The 22,613-nt window shown below is 36.0% G+C and overlaps 1 protein-coding gene across 1 annotated transcript in view; it reads left to right on the top strand.

Annotated features, from left to right (window-relative positions):
• The window catches only part of LOC101887389 (acyl-CoA Delta-9 desaturase), a 36,415-nt gene extending 14,064 nt beyond the window's left edge, over positions 1–22,351 (top strand). Inside the window, exons 2-6 of the mRNA XM_020035425.2 lie at positions 7,345–7,912; positions 18,555–18,685; positions 18,744–19,135; positions 21,890–22,065; positions 22,138–22,351. Coding sequence (XP_019890984.1) covers positions 7,447–7,912; positions 18,555–18,685; positions 18,744–19,135; positions 21,890–22,065; positions 22,138–22,298 — 1,326 coding nt within the window. The 5' untranslated portion in view covers positions 7,345–7,446 and the 3' untranslated portion in view covers positions 22,299–22,351. The remainder of the gene's footprint in view (positions 1–7,344; positions 7,913–18,554; positions 18,686–18,743; positions 19,136–21,889; positions 22,066–22,137) is intronic.
• Positions 22,352–22,613: the final 262 nt, after the last annotated feature.

Here is a 22,613-nt window from a genome sequence, read left to right as displayed (position 1 = left end):
GGAATCACTCTACAAGTCCAATTAATATCCAGATCCTCACGCATGGAGGTAAGGGTAGGGTCAGAATAGAAAATACTGAATACAATAAGCTGTATTTGGAGATGTTCGCAATAATAGTAGGGGCTGACCAAAAATTGCTTATTTTGTAGCTGCTCTACAGGCCAAAATTATAGACCAATCGACACAGTTACATTTGGAGCAAAATCGATTCAGAAAGTAGGTATAGCTCAAGTATATATATTTCATGCGATTTGATATTTTTCGTTCCCCACGGGGTTTTGCTAAATTCGTTCGATACGACCCACCTTTATGTTCGAGAGTACGAGAATATAGTTTGTTTATTGAAAGGCGTAATTATAGTAACATTAGCAAATGGCAACTAGCCAACAACACTAGAAACAATGCAATTATAATTAGTCATATCGGAGTCATTGTAAAAGGAAAATACCAACCCACAATACATAATGTAAATATGTACAGTGTTCATATATATATATATATATATATATATATGTATAAGTGCGATAAGAGCACAACACGTGAATTGTGTTAATATTGACCCATATCTGAGGTTTGGTTATTCGAAATACTTTGTAATTGAGAAGAAAAAAAAAACATTTGAATGGGGTATTACTTTCTGTAGTCCCACAGAATGGTGCAATGTTTGTGATTTGGATATGATGTCAATTTAACAAGTAAAAAAATTAAGTTTAATACCCTCCACCTTAGGGTAATGGAAACACTAGAACCAATTATGACCCACAAATACCAATTTTTAGACATATTCGTGGGCAAATTTGGCAAAAATCATCAAAATACCGAATATCGGGAGGTACCGTTATATAGGGCTATACAAAAGCGTGGACCTATACATACAATATTTCGCCAACGGAGCTAGAACTCATCAAATTCCAATTTTTAGACAAATCCGTGATAAAATGTGACAAAAACCATCAAAATACCGAATATCGGAAGATACCGTTATATGGCTATACCAAAGCGGGACCTATACATAAAATGTTTCGGCGTACGAACTAGAGCCCATTATGACCTACAAATACCAATTTTCAGACAAATCCATGAAAAAATGTGGTAAAAATCATCAAAATACCGAATATCGGGAGGTACCGTTATATGGGGACTATACCAAAGCAGGGGACTAGAGCCCACTATGACCTACAAATACCAATTTTCAGACAAATCCGTGAAAAAATGTGGTAAAAATCATCAAAATACCGAATATCGGGAGGTACCGTTATATGGGGACTATACCAAAGCAGGGACCTATACATACAATGTTTCGCCGCACGAACTAGGGCACATTATGCCCTACAAATACTAATTTTCAGACAAATCCGTGAAAAAATGTAAAAATCATTAAAATACCGAATATCGGGAGGTACCGTTATATGGGAGCTATACCAAAACGTGGACCTATATATGCAAAGTTTCGCCACCGGAGCTAGAACCCATTATGACCAACAAATACCAATTTTTTGACAAATCGATGAAAAAATGTGGCAAAAATCGTCAAAATACCGAATATCGTTATATGGGATCTGTACCAAAACGTAGACCTATACATGCAAAGTTTCTACACCGGAGCTAGAATCCATTATAATTAACAAATACCAATTTTTAGACAAATCCATGAAAAAATGTGGGAAAAATCGTCAAAATACCGAATATCGGGAGGTACCGTTATATGGGGGCTATACCAAAGCGTGGACCTATACATGCAAAATTTCGCCACCGGAGCTATAATTCATTATGACTAACAAATACAAATTTTTAAACAAATCCATGAAAAAAAAAATATATATATATACCAAAGCGTGGACCTATAAATACAATGTTTCGCCGCACGAACTAGGACCCATTATGACCTACAAATACCAATTACCAGACAAATCCGTGAAAAAATGTGGCATAAATCATCAAAATACCGAATATCGGGAGGTACCGTTATATGGAGACTATACCAAAACGTGGACCGATATATCTCATTTCAATACCAACCATCCTAGACTCAATACAAATTATTCTGCTAAATTTTGACGCTCTACGTCAAATAATGTGGACTGTATCGTGATTTCAACAGACAGACGGACGGACATACAAAAGCCGAAAGACAGACGGACATCGTTAAATCGACTTAGAATTTTATGCTGATTATAAATATATATATACATTATGGGGACTACGACGAATATTTAAGGATGTTACAAACGGAATGACAAAGTTAATATACCCTCCTTTCCAAGGTGGAGGGTATAAAAATACTCCCTAGGAAAAAGAGGTGTAATTTATTTGAAATTATGGAAAATGTCGCCCAACACGTGAATTCTTTTAATATTGACCCATTTCTAAGGTTTTATTATTCGAAATACTTTGTAATTGAGAGGAATAAAATTTGAATGTGGTATGATTTTCTCTAGTCCCACAGATTGGCGCCCAAGGTTTGCAATTTGAAAAATTTTCCTTTGATATGATGTCAATATTAAAAATACTTCGTACTAGGGAAAAAGAGTTGTAATTTATTTGAAGTCCTGGAAAATGGCGCCCAAGATGTTTGCCCGAATGTTGCTGTGCGGTATTTCGGCCCATTCCCGGCGAAGCGCTTTCTTGAGGTGATCCACACTTTGGTATTTTTTAGTGCAACAGTCCAACGGATTGGTATCCGGAGACTTTGGTGGCCATTGTGCGTTGGAAATGAAGCGAGGAACCCTAGTTTGTGACCATTATTGGGTGGGTGCTTACTCCTGTTGGGTGCTGAGTCCTGTTGGAATGTCCAAGGTCTGCGGCCTAAATTTTTGCGTGCCCAGAGCTTTAATAAACGCTCCAGAATATTTTCGGAGAGCGACCATCGGTTGTTATGGCGGCCCACACCATCACCGTGTCCGGCGCTTGAGTTCTGGTGGCCAACCGCCAACCGCCATTTCTGCTGATGTTGTTGTTTTATTCCGTCCCCTTCTTTGACGTCGGTCTACGCGATGGTATGACACAAAAAAAGTTTTATTCACATTCAAATGCTGGAGTGCTCTAACGATAGTCACTTGTGGTTTTCCAGCCAAATATAAAGAAACCCCTCTATCACGCTTGGATACCATCACGAATAACCTTTTTTCTGAAAAATTCTCACTTTGCTTGCTCTTGTATGCTTGTAAACAATATAATGAGCTGTCACTGGAATAATTTTAACAGCTGTTGGGCGAGTGGCTTAGAAATGACAGCAGTCTGAAATTGGTTGGAGTTTTTTTCATCTCACCCTGTATATTAAATTTATTGACCGTCTTAGTCACCTCCATTGCCTGCATTTCCACATTGTTTCCACCTCAAATAAGTTCACCTGCACTCTGTCATTTTTATGTTTATATGACAATGTTGATTTATGGGACTAGTTACTTTAAATCCTTTCATCAATTGATAACAATAAAATAACTACAAAATACAACCCGCTGATAAGGGAACACCTGCTTATCTAGACGAATTTTATCTCCAGACATTTTTATGAACACAGACACATGCATACTTATGGACATGGTGGTGAGACATAAAATAAAATCTGACAGCAATTACTATTCTCTCGGTATTAAAAAGTTAATATCGTTTATTTGTTTATATAAAAATGATGTTCGTCATATCACTTGGTTTGTTTAAAATTTGACTATCAATCAAAAAATTGGAGAAAAAATGTCATTATATCAAAAAATTCCAAAAACGCACATACACATGTGAAATTCTATATCCTGGCAGCTACTGTAATTTATCACAATCTCGTGTGGTAATCAGACAAATTGACAGGCGAACAGACAGACAGGGACATAAACATGAAGTAATTAAAGTTGGCCGATCAAAAACCAGATAATAAAGTAAGTTATTAAATGCATGAAATTTGTTAGAGGACAATTGACGCGGGCGGTTCAGCCCACACCACCAGCTTTGCGTGATTGACCAATGGAACACGAAAACCACAGGCATTTAGATAAATTGTTGTAAGGTCATGATTGGAGTCCTGATTTGGAGACACGTGAAGGGAAATGTTTTCGAAGTTTACATGGTTTTAATAAATAACAAGTTGAAAAGTATCAGCCGATTTTGCCGACAGATCTTTTTGTATTTTTTTGTTTAAATATAAATTGGCTTGCTCTATGATTATTCAAGCTTTTCAGCTTTTATGGCCAAAATTTTCCATTTCGTGTCTGACCTAAGTCTGACTGTTTCCTGTACTTTATATGCGATATGTGATAATTTTTGGAAAATGTTTAAATTCACGATGTAGATGGACCAAACTATTGCACTTCATCTAATACTGATAAAAATATTTGGATGTGAAAAAAATATAAATAAAATCGAAAACGTATTTACAATTCAATAGGAATAATTGTTAGAAAAATGTTTAGCCAGAAGTAAATGAATATTACAGGGCGAGATAAAAAACTGCAACAAAGTCAAACGCTATAATTTTTATCTCTTTTTTTAAATTATATTGAATGAAAGCAAAAAATTTCGGAAATAGCATCAAATTTTAGAATAAGTTTAGATTTGTTCGAATTGGTCACCTTAGGCACGAATTATGGCCTTCAAATGGCCAATGAAACCGTCACACGCTGCCCGAATATTGCTCTGCGGTATTTTCGCCCATTCCCGGCAAAGCGCTTGCTAGAGGTGATAGACGCTGTGGTATTTGTTAAAATGTCAACCTCGCTTTCCAAATTACTCCAGACACAATAGTCCAACGGATTGGTATCCAGAGATTTTGGTGGCCATTGTGGGCTGGAAATAAAGTGAGGAACCTCATTTTGTAACCATTTTTAGGTGGCGCGTGCTGAGTGCGAAGGTGCTGAGAACTGTTGGAATGTCCAAGGTCTGCGGCTAAAATGTTTGCGTGTCCAAGGCTTTAATACACCCTCCAGAATATGTTCGCGATAATATTCGGCATTTATTCTGATGCCACGGTCGATTATCGGCCCATCGACCATCAGCTGTTATGGCGGCCCACCCCATCACCGGCACTTGAGTTCTAGTGGTCAACCGAAGTTGCACCATTTCAGCTGACCACTTGGCAAGTAAACACGATCATTTTGTTTGTTTACAAACTGCTGGACAACGAATGTTTTCTCATCGGAGAAAACCAAATTCGGCAGTTCACCACTTTCGGCCAAGCGAAGCAACTCTTTAGCTCTTTTGAGTCTATTTCCTTTCTGTTGCGGTGTAAGTTCTTGCACTTTTTGGAATTTCAATGGCTTTACCCCGAGCTCATTTTTCAATATTTGCCGAATGAGTTTTAAAATTGTACGAAAAGTACTAAGTAGTACTAACTTTGGTTCACTTTTGGTGTCCAAAATGGAGAGATGTAGATTGTTTTTGGATATGCCTACTAAGTTATACTAAATTTGGTATTTGGTGAAGGGATAGAGGTAAAATTCTGAAATTTAAAATTTAGGCCACTATTGGTTTCTAAGGTTTACATATGGGTTTACATTGAAATATTTTCGGATAGAAAAATTTGAGGTGGGTCCATTGTGCCATGGTTTTACTAATATCCTTCAAAATGAAAGATTTTGAAGCCTTTATGGTGTAAAAGGCAAACATCTTCCCATTATTCGTATCGAAAAAGAAAAAACGGGCACGAAAAAATGAAAAAATAAAAGCGGGCACTTGCTAGTTGTTAAGAAATTCATGATAAATTATTTTTTTTAATTTAAATATAGATTTCTTTTAAAATTTGAAATTTAGTTGCTAAAAAAACACTTCAGAGGAATTTATAAATAGATCTTGAACTGTGGTTACAAAAGTACCCAAAAATCATTTCTAATATCGATTTTTACTAAGACAGGACTTCAGGAAAGACTTATAAACCACGAAATTGTAGCAACATTGTTTTCAAAAACAATATTCTGAAAATTCACAAGGAAACTAATAAGTGCGAGTTGTTCTGAACGTCTCTCAGAAAACATAACTAATATAAGAATAAAGCACCGATTATCGGTCCTAATTGTTTTGTAAATTTGATATTCCTTAACAAAGACTTTTTAAAAAACTACGTTTGACAGTCCTCCACAAGAATTTTGCGATGGTAATTTTCAAAATTTGAAAAAAAAAAGGCCAAATCAATTGATATATGGAATTGGCAGTTCGTCTAACTCTTCCTATTTTTATACCCTACATCACAAAGTGGTCAGGGTATTATGTCTTTGTGCATTTGTTTGTAACAGGCAAAAGGAAACGAGATAGACCCATAGTTCCTTTTGATGATCTGCATAGAATCACATTCTGAGTCGATTTATGCATGTCCGTCCGTCCGCCTGTCCATGTATTTTTGTAAACAAAGTACAGTTCGCATTTATTGTCCGATCCAGATGAAATTTTGCACAAATCATTTGTTTGGCCCAAGGACGAACCCTATTGAAATTGGAGATAATCGATCAAAATTTAGATATAGCTCCCATATATATCTTCGTCCGATTTACCTTTTATTGTGCACCAAACGTCTAATATTTGTCTAAATAGTATGGAATTTGGCACATACGACCGAATTGAGTCTAGAAGGTAGAATGTCAAATTTGGTGAGGATCGGTTCAGATATAGCTATAGCTTCCATATATATTGTTCATCCGATTTGTTATATTTGTTACCCACAACCGTAATATGCACTCCGTAACATCGATATTCAGGTAAATATATCAAATACTGCTCAGAAATATATTTGCCAAATTTTATCGAGATCGGTTCAGATTTGGATGTAGCTCCCATATATATTTTTATCCGATTTTAAATTATTTGTGAACCAAATGGGCAACACAAGTCCGAATTTTAAAGATACAAATGCTTCGGCATATTTATTCCTTTGAACTTTAAATTATAATTATAATCATAGCCTGTATGATTGAATTCTCCCATAAAAACTTTTAATTGCTATGTGGATCTCTACTAAATTAGCAAAGGGTGTAGGGTATCATAAAGTCGGCCCGCCCGACTTTAAAACTTTCTTTACTGTTTTTTTTTTTTTACTTTTAAGGGCAGTTGTCCTCCCCACTGTTATCTATGCTTATATGACTGGCTGATTTATTGGACTAGTTTGGTTCCCATCAATAGATAATACAATTTTGTAAGAAAATAATGCTGATAAGGGAACACCTGCAAAGAGTAGGTGTTTTCGTTATCGGCAATGACCGGATAATATTTGAACAGAATTCCAATGAAATAGTTTATAGCAATTACTGATAATATTTTAAATTTCGTTTCAAAAATGCGCAATTGTTACTCATATTTCCTTTGCCTGTATTTATTGCCATTATTTGCCATTAAAAACTATAATATGCTGTCTTCCTTCTTTTCCAGATTAAAAAAAAAAAAACAAATCATCAACCATAATATAGTTCAATAGATCTCACATTATCTACACAAAACACTTGCTTCATTGATTTCCCCTCCACACCCACAATGTGCCTTTCAACGCCCACAACCGCCACAGATACCTCCAACGGTGATACAAAATCAGGGACTGCAACAGCAGCAGCAACAGCAACAACGTCATGTTCGTCATCTAGTCAATGTCCAAATGCCGCAGCGTGTAATCTTAAACCAAATCAAACGCCCACACAATTCGATTGTAACGGTAATGAGAAGTCACTCGACAGCAGTATTATTCATCGTAAGACAGCAACCAAAGATACGGCGACCACCAACGACAACAGCAACACCTCCTCATCATTGGGCTATAGCGAGGAGAATGCCGTCTATAAGGAAATCCAGAAATCAGCCAAAGATTCGAAAGATGCCATCGCAACAGAAGAATACAAACCAAAGATCCGATGGCCAGATTTGGGTGCACAACTATTCCTGCATTCGGGAGCAGTATATGGCCTTTATTTGTTGTTCTCAGCAAAATTGTACACATTTGCATGGCGTAAGTAAAGCAAATATTTTTTTGATTTTTATTCATTCACAGGGATCAAATTTCTTTGCATTGATTTTAAAAAGTAGCTCAAACATCCATAGAATGGTGGAGGGTATAAAAATACTCATTAGAGGACTGACTACTAACACATTATTTTAACAAGGGCATGTCGCTCGAAATAAGTAGTTCTTTTTGACTATAATGAGTACACATTTGTTGATTTTTGTACCGTACAACACCATGTTGTGGGGGTTTTATAAGTTTGATTGGGCCAAAAATTATGTAACACCTCGAAATATTGGTTTCCCACATAGGAAAGTATATATGAATCTTCCTATCTCGCCGAGCTGAGTCGATCTTACTATGTATGTTCGTTTGTCAGTCTGTCCGTCTGTCCGTCTGTCCATGTTAATCTGTAATCACTCAATAGGTCGCAATTATGGCCCGATCCAGAATAGAAGCCTATTGCTTTTGGAGACGATTGCATAAAATTAAGGGGTTGTAATTGACAGAAAACTGGTAATTTTTTTGATTTTGTAGTTGCTCTACAGGTCGCAATTATGTACCAATCGACGCGGAAGTTAGCATGGAGCTAGAGTTTAAGGCTGAGCAAAAGCCTTCCAATTTTGATGGTCATTGGCTAATATTTAGTGGGTGAAATATACCATAACATTTGTGTTAAATAAAAGTCAAATTTTCCATTAAACCGCGAATATTTATTTTTGATCCCGACGAAATCACAAAAGACGAACAGATAAATTCTGACCGTTAAGTAGATGCCGGTAGTAATATATCGGATATATATTTATATAGCAAAATATATAAAATCTTCATACACAAAGGAAGTGGATGTTAGCTAGAATGCTTATATTTCAAGAATGGCGCACCGATTTTGACAAATTTTGTCAATTCAGAATGCCCTTTTGGTATAAAAGTATGAAATCTAAAAAAATCGCATAAAAAGACGCCAATACTGATGTCAATATAGATTTTGTAGTATTTTTTGAAATTTTTTTTATTTTTTTATACCCTCCACCATACTATAGAGGGTATATTCACTTTGTCATTCCGTTTGTAACTCCTCGAAATACTCATGTCAGACCCAACAAAGTATTTATATTCTTGATCAGCGTAAAATTTTAAGTCGATTTAGCCATGTCCGTCTGTCTGTCTGTCTGACCGTCTGTCTGTTTTAATCACGCTATCTTTCGAACGAATTGAGATAGAAGGCTAAAACTTTGCACGTGTTTATTTTTCAAGTAGGCTCGTAAATGGGCCATGTAGGTCCAAGTTTTCATATAGCCCCCATATAACGGTACCTCCCGATATTCGGTACTTTGATGATTTTAGCGACACCGGAATTTTTTCAACTTTGGTATTTGAAGTTCGAAATGGATACTACAACCTATGACAGAAAATTATCTGGGCAGGTTCACGTCTTCGTATAGCCCTCATATAACGGTACCTCCCTATATTCGGTATTTTGATGATATTAGCGACATTATTCAACGGAATTGTTTCAAATTTGGTATTTGAGATTCGAAATGGATGCTACAGCCTATGACAGAAAATTGTCTGTGCAGGTCCACGTCTTCGTATAGCCCCCATATAACGGTAACTTCCAAAATTCGGTATTTTGATGATTTTAGCGCCATTATTCACCGGAATTGTTTCAAATTTGGTATTTGAGATTCGAAATGGGAACTACAGTCTGTGACAGAAAAATGTCTATGCAGGTCCAGGTCTTCGTATAGGCCCCATATATCAGTACCTCACTATATTCGTTATTTTGACGAGTTTAGGTACAATACCCACCGAAATTGTTTGAGATCTCGTATTTGACGTTAGTAATGGATGCTATAGCCTGTGACAGAAAATTGACTATGCTGGTCCAGGTCTTCGCACAGCTCCGATATAATGGTACCTCCCTATATACGATGTTTTGATGATTTTAGCTACATTATTCACCGTTTATTTCAAGTTTCAAATTTGAATATGGTAATGGTTAATGGCAAACAATGCCTATGTAGGTCCACGTCGGATAGACCCCAATATAACGGCAGTATTCGGTATTTTTAAAATTTAACAGAATTTTTTAAGGATTTTATTTTATTTAAAATTTCCAAATTCGTTCCAAATGGTGGAGGGTATTCAAAGTTTCGCCCGGCCGAATTTACTGCTTTTTAACTTGTTATATTTTTTATCGCATGCAATTTTTTAAGTTTGGTTATAGGCCAAATATGAAGTACACATTTTGTAAAAATTTTAACCTTACAACACATGTTAGGGTTATTATATACAGATTGCAATTATCGCCCGATTCTCACAAAAATTTTCACAAGGGTAGGGTTAGGCTCAGAAGGGCTAGGCCTATTGTTTTCAAAGATACCCACAATATATTTAGGGGTTGAAATTTACCAACAACTAAAAATGTTCCTGATTTTGCTGCCGTTATTAGGGTCAAAAATAGAAGAAGAAGGACACGAAATCTCGCATAAAGTTAGAGTTTAGGACAGCGAGTAGAATGGACCACTACTTCTTTGTGAAAAAATACCAACAGTTCCATTCTACCCAAAACGCTAAACACCATACAGGCGAAATCTAAAATACACAAAAGGCGAACTTCTGGCTTTTTATGCTGATTTCGTTGACGAATATAGACAGATATCGTAGATGGGGGTCTCTTGCATTTGGAGATGATCGCAAAATATTTAGGGGTTCAAATGATCTAAAAAACACAAAAAATTTCCTGATCACACAATTGAAGTCAATCGACACGGAATTTTGCATGAGAAGGGAGTTAAGGACAGGGAAGAAGTCTAGCATTTTGGATGGCCATTGGATTATATTTAGGTGTAAAATGGATTACAACAACTAACAGCACGCCGGAGTGCGTAAATATTGGGCAAATGCTCCTGGTCAAAAAGCTTACATAATTTCAACAAGTTAAAAAGCAATAAGTTCGGCCGGGTCGAACTTTGAATACCCTCCACCATTTGAAACTAATTTGGAAATTTTCAAAAAATAAAGTCCTTAAGAAATTCTGTTAAAATTTTAAACATACCGAATAAAGCCGTTATATTGGGGTCTATACGACGTGGACCTATATAGGCCTTGTTTGTCATAAGCTATTACCATATTCAAATTCGAAACAATTTTCTGTCACAGGCTATAGCATCCATTACGAACGTCAAATACGACATTTCAAAAAATTTCGGTGGGTATTGTACCTACCGAATATAGGGACGTACTGATATATGGGGCCTATACGAAGACCTGTACCTGCATAGACAATTTTATGTCACAGACTGTAGTTTCCATTACGAACTCTAAATACGTAATTTGAAACAATTCCCTTAAATAATGTCGGTAAAATCATCAAAATACCGAATATCGGGAGGAATTTATATATGGGGGCTATATGAAAACGTGGACCTACATGGAAAAATAAACACGTGTGCAAATTTTAGCCTTCTATCTCATACAGGACAGACAGACGAACATGGTTAAATCGACTTAGAATTTTACGCTGATCAAGAATATATATACTTTGTTGGGTTTGACATGAGTATTTCCAGGAGTTACAAATGGAATGACAAAGTTAATATGCCCTCCATAGTATGGTGGAGGGTTTAAAAACGAAATCTTCAAAAATGGATTTGGGCATAAGCGGGCTTCTACCATATTGTAGTGTTGTAGGGTATCACATGGTCGGCCCCGCAAGACTATAGTCTTTGCTTACTTGTTTATTATTATTATTTTTAGCTATCAGTTTAATATCTTACATTGTTTTGCAAACGTCAATTTTTTTATTTATTTTCTTTACCAACAACTATCTTAGATACGCTTTAATAAACCCTGGCATAACAGCCCAGTAACAGCCAAATGTTATTATTTTCATTCGCGGATGTTATTAAAATATATTTTTATCTTATATTTCTAACAACTTTTTATTCTACACCACCAAGCCACAATAAAACAACCATTAGTAAGCATTTTCTAAATTTATTAATAAATATTAGTATTTATCATCCGACCATGCTTCCAAAAAATGAAATAATACAAAATATGTTTGTCTGGCTATTCGATAAGAATAAACAAAACAAAACAAACAGACACACACACCTACACGCCAAAAAAAAAAAAAATAACGATAAGTCTCAGACATGTTACGCCTGTTGTTATTGACGCGATGACGATGACGACGCTCTCGGAAATTTTCAAAACAATCATCGTCAAGTTAAAAAACAAAATTGTATTGAAATGCCAAAGTGGATTTAAAACTTGTGAATTGTTTAAATACATTAATGTAGACGGAAAGTGGGTTATTACGAAGGGGTTGTACACTGAGAGAAAAATTTGGAAAAAGAAGTAGAAGGAGAAGAAATGAGGAAGGGCAGCAAATAAAATTGCTAGAAATTTTTGTAGGATATTTATACCCTACACCACATAGTGGTAAGGGTATTATGTCTTTGTGCATCTGTTTGTATCATGGAGAAGGAAGCGAGATAGACCCATAGTTACTTTTGGAGGATATCCATAGAATCACTTTCTGAGTTGATTTATGCCTGTCAGTCCGTCTGTCGGTCCGTCCGTCCGTCCGTCTGTCCATGTATTCTTGTGAACAAAATGCAGGTCGCATTTATTATCCGATTGAGATGAAATTTTGCACATATAATTTGTTTGACCCAAGGACGAACCCTATTGAAATTGGAAATAATCGGTCAAAATTTAGATATAGCTCCCATATGTTCGTCCGATTTGCCTTTTATTGTGCACCAAAAGTGTAATATCAGGCCGAAAATTATGGAATTTTGCACATAAAACCAAATTAGGTCTGAAAATAAGTATACCAAATTTGATCGAAATCGGTTCAGATATAGCTATAGCTCCCATATATATTGTTCATCCGATTTATTATTTTTGTCCTCCACAGCCGTAATATGCACTCAGTAACAACAATATTTGGGGAAATATATCAAATGCAGCTCAGAAATATCTTTGCCAAATTTTATCTAGATCGGTTCAGATTTGGATATATCTCCCATATATATCTTTATCCGATTTCAAATTAATTGTGCACCAAATAAGCAATACAAGTCCGAATTTAAAAGATACAAATGCTTCGGTATATTTACTCCTTTGAACTTTAAATTATAATTATAATCATAGCGTGTATGATTGAATTCTCCCATAAAAACTTTTAATTGTTATGTGGAGCTCTACTAAGTTATCAAAGTGGTGAAGGGTATCAAAAAGTCGGCCCCGCCCGACTTTAGGACTTTCTTTACTGGTTTTAGATTTATATACCCTCCACCATGCTATTAAGGGTATATTATCTTTGTCATTCCGTTTGTAACTTCTAGAAATACTCATGTCGAACCCAACAAAGCATATATATTCTTGATCAGCGTAAAATTCTAAGTCGATTTAGCGATGTACATCTGTCTGTTGTAATCACTTTATCTTTCGAAAGAGTTGAGGTAGAAGGCTTAAATGTTGCATAAATGTGTATTTTGCCAGTAAGCAGTTCAATTTCGAAGATGGGCGATATCAGTCCACGATATCGTATAGATCCTATATAACGGTACCTCCCGATATTCGGTTTTTGATGATTGTAGTCAAATCTTCGTAATGGGTACTATAGCCTATGACAAAATATTGCGTATGTAGGTCCACATCTTCGTATAGCCCCCCTATAACGATAGCACCTAATATTCGGTATTTTGATGATTTTAAGAACATTGTTCACCGGAATTATTTCAAATTTTGTATTTGAAGTTCGTAATGGATACTACAGCCTATGACAGAAAATATGTGCAGGTCCACGTCTTCGTACAGCCCCCATATAACGATTACTTCTGATATTCGGTATTTTGATGAATTTGGGCACATTATTCACCAGAATTGTTTCGTATTTCAAGCTTGTAATGGGTACCAGAACATATGACAACGTCTTCGTATAATCCCCACATATATCAGTTTTCCTTTGAGCGGTATTTTTCGACGGAATTTCCTGTTTTTATAGCCTACAACACTATGTGTTGGGGGTATTATAAGTTTGATTGGGCCAGAATTTATGTAACACCTCGAAATATTGGTTTCCCACATAGGAAAGTATATATGGATCTTCCTAGCTCGCCGAGCTGAGTCGATCTAGCTATGTATGTCCGTCCGTCCGTCTGTCCGTCTGTCCATGTTAATTTGTAATCACTCTACAGGTCGCAATTATGGCCCGATCTTCACGAAATTTAGAATGTAGGTGGGGCTTGGACCAGAATAGAACCCTATTGCTTTTGGAGATGATCGCCAAATGTTTAGGGGTTGAAATGGACCAAATACTGAAAAAATGTCGGATTTTGCAGTAGCTATACAGGTCGCAATTATAGACCAATCGACGCGAAATTTCGCATGTAGATAGAGTTTAGGGCGGGGAAGAAGCCTACTAATTTGGGTGGTCATCGAATAATATTTAGCGGGTAAAATATACCATATCTTTTGTGTTGAAAAAAATCAAAATTTTTCATTAAACCGTGAATATTTTAAATCCCGGCGAAATCACAAAGCCATCACAAGGTTACTTCTGACCTTTACATTGATGTTATTATCCAACAAATCGGATATATAGCAAAATATGTGCGTTATATATGTCTATCAAAGAAGATATGCTTGAAAGATCTCTTATATGTGGAGAACGGCTGAACTGATTTCGACAGTTCTCAATAATTCAGAATGGCCTCTTGGCAGGAAAGGAAAAACGTCTAAAAAAATCGCATACAAATATCTCTCTAAAGACAAAAATATTGATTTTGTAAAATGTTCTCATATTTTTTCAATTTTGTCAATTTTGTCATATTTTTGGCATATTTTCATTTTGAATTAAACATTTGGTAATATTTCTACAGCTAACAAAACTGAGTAGTTAGGATATCAGGATATCATATACAGATCTCATTTATGGCCCGATCCTTACGAAATTTTGCATGGGGATAAGATGAGGGTCAGAATAAAAGCCTACTCTTTTTGGAGATGATCGCCATATATTTAGGGGTTGAAATGGACCAAAAAACTGCAAAATTGTCAGCAGGTCGTAATTATCGCCCGATCCTCACGCACATTTGAATGGGGGTTACCGGACATTGCAAAAGACAAGCAGTTTCGGATGGCCATCCAAAAATATTCAATGTGTGAAATAGTTTGCCAACTTTTGTAGACAAAATACGAAAATGTCCATTCCGGTGACTTTTTGGAGAATTCACATATACAGGAAAGACGCACTTCCGACTATTTCGTTAACGCTGATTTCGTTGAAGAATATAGTCAAATCTCTGTATCTCATATAGATGCGTTCAGTCAAAAACCAATAATAAATCTTAATCTTTTGCCACTTCTGAGAGGTTATAGGTCTTTGGGAAATATTGGTTCCAGATCTAGGAAGACCATTTACGTGCAACATCTACCAATAAATTGGAAATTAGCAAATTAGTTTAAGTTGCTATTATTCGAAAATTAGAGAACGAAACCTGATGGTTTCTTTTATTATTTGTTACAATATCTTGTGGAATTCTTTCGAGTATTTCGCCTATATAAACTGTATGGTTTATTATAGTGTTGTAGGGTATTCAACTGTCGGCCCCGCTCGACTGTAGCCTTTGCTTACTTGTTTTAAATTAATTTAAAAAGATATATATGGGAGCTATATCTAAATCGGAACCAATCTCGATAAAATTTGGCAAAGATATTTCTGAGCTGTATTTGATATATTTCCCTGAATATCGTTGTTACGGAGTGCATATTACGGCTGTGGGTAACAAATACAACAAATCGGATGAAAAATATATATGGGAGCTATTGCTATATCTGAACCGATCTTCACCAAATTTGGCATTCTACCTTCAAGACTCAATTCGGTCGTATGTGCCAAATTCCATTCCATTTGGGCAAATATTAGACGTTTGGTGCACAATAAAAGGTAAATCGGATGAAGTTATATATGGGAGCTATATCCAAATCTGAACCGACCTCGATAAAATTTAGCAAAGGTATTTCTGAGCTGCATTTGATATATTTCCCCAAATATTATTGTTACAGAGTGCATATTACGGCTGCGGAGGACAAAAATAACAAATCGGATGAACAATATATATGGGAGCTATAGCTTTAACTGAACCGATTTCGATCAAATTTGGCATACTTATTTTCAGGCCTAATTTGGTTGTATATGCAAAATTCTATTCTCTTCGGGCTGATATTACACGTTTGGTGCACAATAAAAGGCAAATCGGACGAAGATATATTTGGAGGCTATATCTAATTTTTTACCGATTATCTCCAATTTCAATAGGGTTCGTTCTTGGGCCAAACAAATGTTGTTTGGAAAATTTCATCTCAATCGGATAATAAATGCGACCTGGACGGACGGACTGACATGCATAAATCAACTCAGAAAGTGATTCTATGCAGATCATCAAAAGGAACTATGGGTCTATATCGTTTCCTTCTGGCTGTTACAAACAAATGCACAAAGACATAATACCCTGACCACCTTGTGGTGTAGGGTATAATACAATTTGGCAGAGGTATGCTATGTCATTGTTGTCGAATGCATATTACGAATATGAGGGATTTAAAAACCAAATGGGATGAAATATATATATGGGAGCTATAGCTATATATAATTTTTTATATATCTATAATGAATTAGAATACATGGGCGGACGGACTGACTGAAATCGACTCAGAAAATGATTCTATGAATATCCTCAGATGTAACTATGGGTCTATCTCACTTCCGTCTTCCTGTTACAACCAAATGCACAAAGACATAATGCCCTTACCCCTATGTGGTGTAGGGTATAAATACCTGCCAATGATAAATATTTCAGGCCAATACGAGCATAGGCCCTAAACTCAACATAAGCCGAAACAGTCATTATGGCCCAAATCGGTGACGTTGTAATATTTGCATCAGAGTTAGTCCAAATGAGAATTAGGTAATATTGGTCTACTCTTTCGGTACCACTTTAGTAAAGGGTCAACATTTTGAATAATCTTAATGTAAGTCAAAATATATTTTAATAAACTGGCATAGGCTGAGGCAAAACCGACTAATACTTCCTAAATTGTTTTTATACCCTCCACCATAGTATGGAGGGTATATTAAGTTTGTCATTCCGTTTGTAACACCTCGAAATATACATTTTAGACCCCACAAAGTTTATATATTCGTGATCAGCATAAAATTTTATGTCGATTTATCAATGCCCGTCCGTCTGTTCGTCTATCCGTCTGTGGAAATCACTCTAGCTTCCGAACGAAATGAAGTAGGTTGATAAAATTTTACTCAAATGTGTACTATGTCTGCAGGACTTATGGTATTGAAAATGGGCCATGTAGGTCTACGTCTTCGTATAGCCCTCATATAACGGTACCTCCCGATTTTTGATATTTTGATGATTCTAGCAACATTTTTACCGGAATTGTTTAAAGTTCGTAATAGATGCTACGGCTTAAGACAGAAAAACGACATAAAATTGTCTGTGCAGGTCCATGTCTTCGTATAGTCCCCATATAACGGTACCCTCCGATCTTCGGTATTTTCATGATTTTAGCGACATTATTTATCGGAATTGTTTCACATTTTGTATTTGAAGTTCGTAAAGGATGCTACAGCCTATCACAGAAAATTGTCTGTGCAGGTCCATGCCTTCGTATAGCCCCCATATAACGGTACCCTCCGATCTTCGGTATTTTCATGATTTTAGCGACATTATTTACGAAATTGTTTAAAATTTCGCATTTGAAGTTCGTAATGAATACTACAGCCTATGACAGAACATTGTCTGTGCAGTATTTTGATGATTTTATCGACATTATTTACCGAAAATGTTTCAAATTTCGCATTTGAAGTTCGATATTACAGCCAATGACAGAAAATTGTCTGTGCAGATCCACGTTTTATAACCACCATGGTACCTCCCTATATTCACTATTCTTTTTTCAAGTTTCTCATTTGAATATTGTAATAGCTTTTTACGAAAGTTGCCTATGCAGGTCCACGTCGTCGTATAGACTCTAATATACGGCTACATTAGGTATTTTCCACATTTTAACAGAATTTTTAAGGGATTTTATTTTTTTTAAAAATTGTTTAATTTGTACCAAATGGTGGAGGGTATTCAAAGTTCGGCCCGGCTTTTTTACTTGTTTTATAATTTTTACTCTCCCGCCATGTGGGTACCGGAAGGCGAAGGAGTGAGTCGATATTGCCCAAGTTTTTCAGAAATTTTTGGATTATAATTTACATAAATTGGGTGGGTTCAATGATCATTAACCACAACAACAATATACATACACACATATGCCAATGACATTGTATTAATTACATTTGCTTTGAGCAGAATGACAGTCAGTGATCTATGAAAAAAACAAGAACTCAAGAAATTTATTTTTAATTTTTCTACCTAAACTTTGACCTAGCCCAAAATGTATGTTGTCATGAACAATTGGAAGCAGTCTAAGGAGAGCGGAAGAGGTTGTGTGTTTGTCTCACAAGTATTTGGAACATGGAATATTTTTTATCTTCACAATCGATCTATTATGTGCGTATGTTAAAATCTATTAATAATTTGTTATTCTTCTTAATTTTCAGTAATCATAACCATCTGGATATCTGGCATTGGTATAACAGCCGGAGCTCATCGCTTATGGTCACACAAATCGTATAATGCTTCGCTGCCATTGCGTATTGTCTTAATGTTTTTATTCACCATTGCCGGCCAGGTGAGTATTTGATACACGACCTTCTAATTGTTATCATTCTAACATACCTATGTTGCAGCGTGATGCCTACACTTGGGCCCTGGATCATAGGATCCATCACAAATTCTCGGAGACTGAAGCGGATCCCCACAATGCTAAGCGTGGCTTTTGGTTCTCACATGTCGGCTGGTTGTTCTTGACACCACACCCTAAAGTAGCGGAGAAGCGTAAAGTTATTGACATGTCCGACTTGGAGAATGATAAGGTGGTCATGTTCCAAAAGAAATGGTATATTCCATTGTTTGCGGTCATCTCAATTGGTATGCCAGTATTGACACCATGGTATTTCTGGGGTGAAACATTGTGGAAATCATTTTGGATTTGCTTTACTCTGAGATTTACATTGACTTTGAATGCGGCGTTCTTTGTGAACAGTGTGGCCCATATGTTTGGATCGAAACCGTATGATAAGTAAGTAGAAAAGAATTTCAATCCACCAGAAAGTTAAGAAGAATAGAAGTTTATGGGGAGACCCTTTTAACTTTTGAAGGAAACTTTTACGTTATCTATCTTCTGTAAGAGTGTGTAACATTGTGCTAACCTACACATAAACAAGTTAAAAAGTATCTTTCGGTTCGGATGTATACCCTCAGCCAATGTACGATTATTTGAATATATATTGACTTCTGTTATGGTTAGACAAATTTTTAACCCCTTATGGAGTAGGTTCCGAAGGAATGTGCCAATATTGACCATTTCGTATCGGACCTAAATAAATATGTTATAAATATTGTGACGTGCCAGGTTTGGACTATGTTGGTAACTTCCTTCACTTTGCATGACATTTATGATAATTTTTAGGAAATGTTAACATGTGCGTGATCAATATTACAAGAAAATCGAACATTTATATCCACTTTATGGAAAATCATAAATTCTATATTCATCTCAGGTTTTTGGCAAAAAGAGATTTATTTAGATAAAGCAAGTTGTAAAGAATCGCTGACTTGTTTCGCAATTTATGGCAGATAAAAATATTGAAAAGTGTGACCCTTTGTGAGTGAGGTATCAGAAGGGGTTCACAGATATATATCATCTGCACAACATATTTGCTAAAATGTTTGCATGCGTGAAATTTGAGGAGAGTTGAATGCTTATTTCGCTTTCTTTGATCTTGTTGTATTTCAAAATCTTAAACCCTATGAGAAGGTAGCAAAATAAATGGTCCGATCTCTACCATCTTTATAACAGATCTTGTGTTGATGGAAATATTGAGATGTACCTAGCCTTAAATGGTATCGGATGTTAATTTCGATTTTTATGAGCTTCATGGGTATTCATGGAAATAATGGGATGTGTGAATTATAAGGAGAATCTGATGTTTATTTGTGATTTTATAAACGTTTTGGTTATTCAAAACTTTGACCCTTTGTGGGGAAGGTACCAGACCATTTACATAACAGATCCTGTGTTGATAGAAATATTCAGATGTGCCAAGTCTAAATTGAATCGGATATGATTTTCGCGTTTTATTATCTCAATGGATATTCAAAATTTCAACCTTTTGTGGGGGATGTACCAGAAGGAGTGGACCAATATATTCCATTTTAATACCAGATCTTGGGTTTATAAACATATTGGGATGTGTGAAATTTTAAGATAATCGGATTCTTAAATCACATTTTAGAAGAGTTATAATTATAATAATTCAAATTACCCTTTGTGGGGGAGGCACTTGATTGGGTCGACCGATATTATATATTTTTGTACTTGACCTAGAACTGACGCAAATGTTAGGATTTGCAAAAAAATATATTTTTTGATGTTTTTTCTTTTGAAAATTTCGACATTTTGTGGACCGATGTATTCCATCTTGGCACCAGACCTTGGGTTAATAAAACTATTGGGATATGTGAAATTTGAAGACAATCGAACTCTAACATCACACTTTGTAAGTGTTGTAATTATTCAAAGTTTTGACCCTTTGTGGGGGAAGTACTTGATGGAGTGGACCGATGTTGTCCACCTGACCTAGGACTGATGAAAATATTATGATTCGCAAAGTTGGAGCAAAGTCGGATAATCCTTTCTCCTTATGTGCAATAAATTATTTTCATTGAAATTTTTGACATTTTGTGTGGAAGGTGCCAGAGAGAGTTGACCGATATTGTCCATATCCGAACTCGATCTCAGTTTGACAATAATGTTACGATGTACCAACTTTGGAACAAATCGGATACTCCCTTCGAGAGTTATCATGCGCACCAGCCAGCTAGACGGATGGTTCTGAAACGGATTTGGTCCAAAGAGACCTAGGGTCTAATACCGTTATTTCGACGAGGCACGTTTTGGTTGAAGGTTGTCTGTGCAGGTCCACGTCCTCGGATAGCCCCCACCGACCCACCGATATTCGGTATTTTCATGATTTTAGCGACATTATTCACCGGGGTTATTTCAAATTTGGAATTTGAAGTTCGTAATGGATACTACAGCCTATGACAGAAAATTGTCCATGCAGGTCCACGTCTTCGGTTAGCCCCCATATAACGGTACCCACCCAATATACGGTATTTTCATGATTTTAGCGACATTATTCACCGGATTTATTTCAAATTTGGTATTTGAAGTTCGTAATGGATACTACAGCCTATGGCAGAAAATTGTCCATGCAGGTTCACGTCTTCGTATAGCCCCATATAACGATACTTCCCGATATTCGGTATTTTGATGATTTTAGCGACATTATTCGCCGGAATTGTTTCAAATTTGGTATTTGAAGTTCGTAATGGATAGTGCAGCCTAAGACAGAAAATTGTCTGTGCAGGTCAACGTCTTTGTATAGCCCCCATATAATAGTACCTCCCTATATTGATGATTTTAGCTACATTATTCACGATTTTTTTTTCAAGTTTGGCATATGAATATTGTAATGGCCTATGCAGGTCCACGTCGTCGTTTAGACCCTAATCTGACGGCTACATTTGGTATTTTGAAGATTTTAACAGATTTTTAACGGGTTTTATTTTTTGAAAAATTGCCAAAATCGTTCCAAATAGTGGAGGGTATTAAAAGTTCGGCCCGGCCGTACTTACAGCTTTTTTACTTGTTCTTTTTGTTAAGCATCCTTGTTACCGGGTAAAGATACTAAATATCTACTAAGATTTAATTTTTAATTATTTCCTGATTCTTTTGTAAAACACAAATAAATTTATATATTTTTTTCAGGAACATTAGCCCCACCGAAAGTCCCTTCGTAGCATTTGTAGCTTTAGGCGAGGGCTGGCATAATTATCATCATGTATTTCCCTGGGATTACAAAACTGGAGAGTTTGGTAGCTATCGCCTGAATATTACAACCGGTTTTATTGATTTGTGTGCCAAATATGGTTTGGCATCTGGACGTAAGTTTTGAATGAATTCTGATTCGAAATTTACCAATAACAGCCTCTTATCTCTCTCTACCAAAAATCCAGGTAAATCCGTTTCACCCGACATGGTAAAGCGCAGGGCTCAAAAATGCGGTGATGGCAGTCGTTTCTTGACCGATGAATTTGCCCACAAAGATGCGGTATGGGGCTTTGGCGATAAGGATATACCCAAAGATGACTTACAAGAATTGGCAAAAATGAAATAATAAAATTGATTTAGTAAAAGAAAAAACTTCAAATAAACTGTTAATGGTTTTCATTCTCTGTTTTTGTTACAAGCAAAAAAAAAAAAAAGGAAATGCATAGTGTAATTATTAAATATATCAGATTCCATATTTAGTTACAAACGTGTAATTGTGTATACAAGTCCATTTTGTGGTTACTTAATTCTGAGGTTGTATTTTTTTTTGTTTTCCATAATGTTAATTTTGTGGAATTGCTCTTTGCCACCTTGCGACGCGTGTGGAACGTATTTAATGTTAAATAAATCGAATTTGGATTTCTTCGTTTCTTTCCCATTT

Source organism: Musca domestica, unplaced genomic scaffold (genome assembly GCF_030504385.1).
Source record: "Musca domestica strain aabys unplaced genomic scaffold, Musca_domestica.polishedcontigs.V.1.1 1, whole genome shotgun sequence".
NCBI lineage: Eukaryota > Metazoa > Arthropoda > Insecta > Diptera > Muscidae > Musca > Musca domestica.
This window is presented reverse-complemented; position numbering and strand designations above follow the sequence as displayed.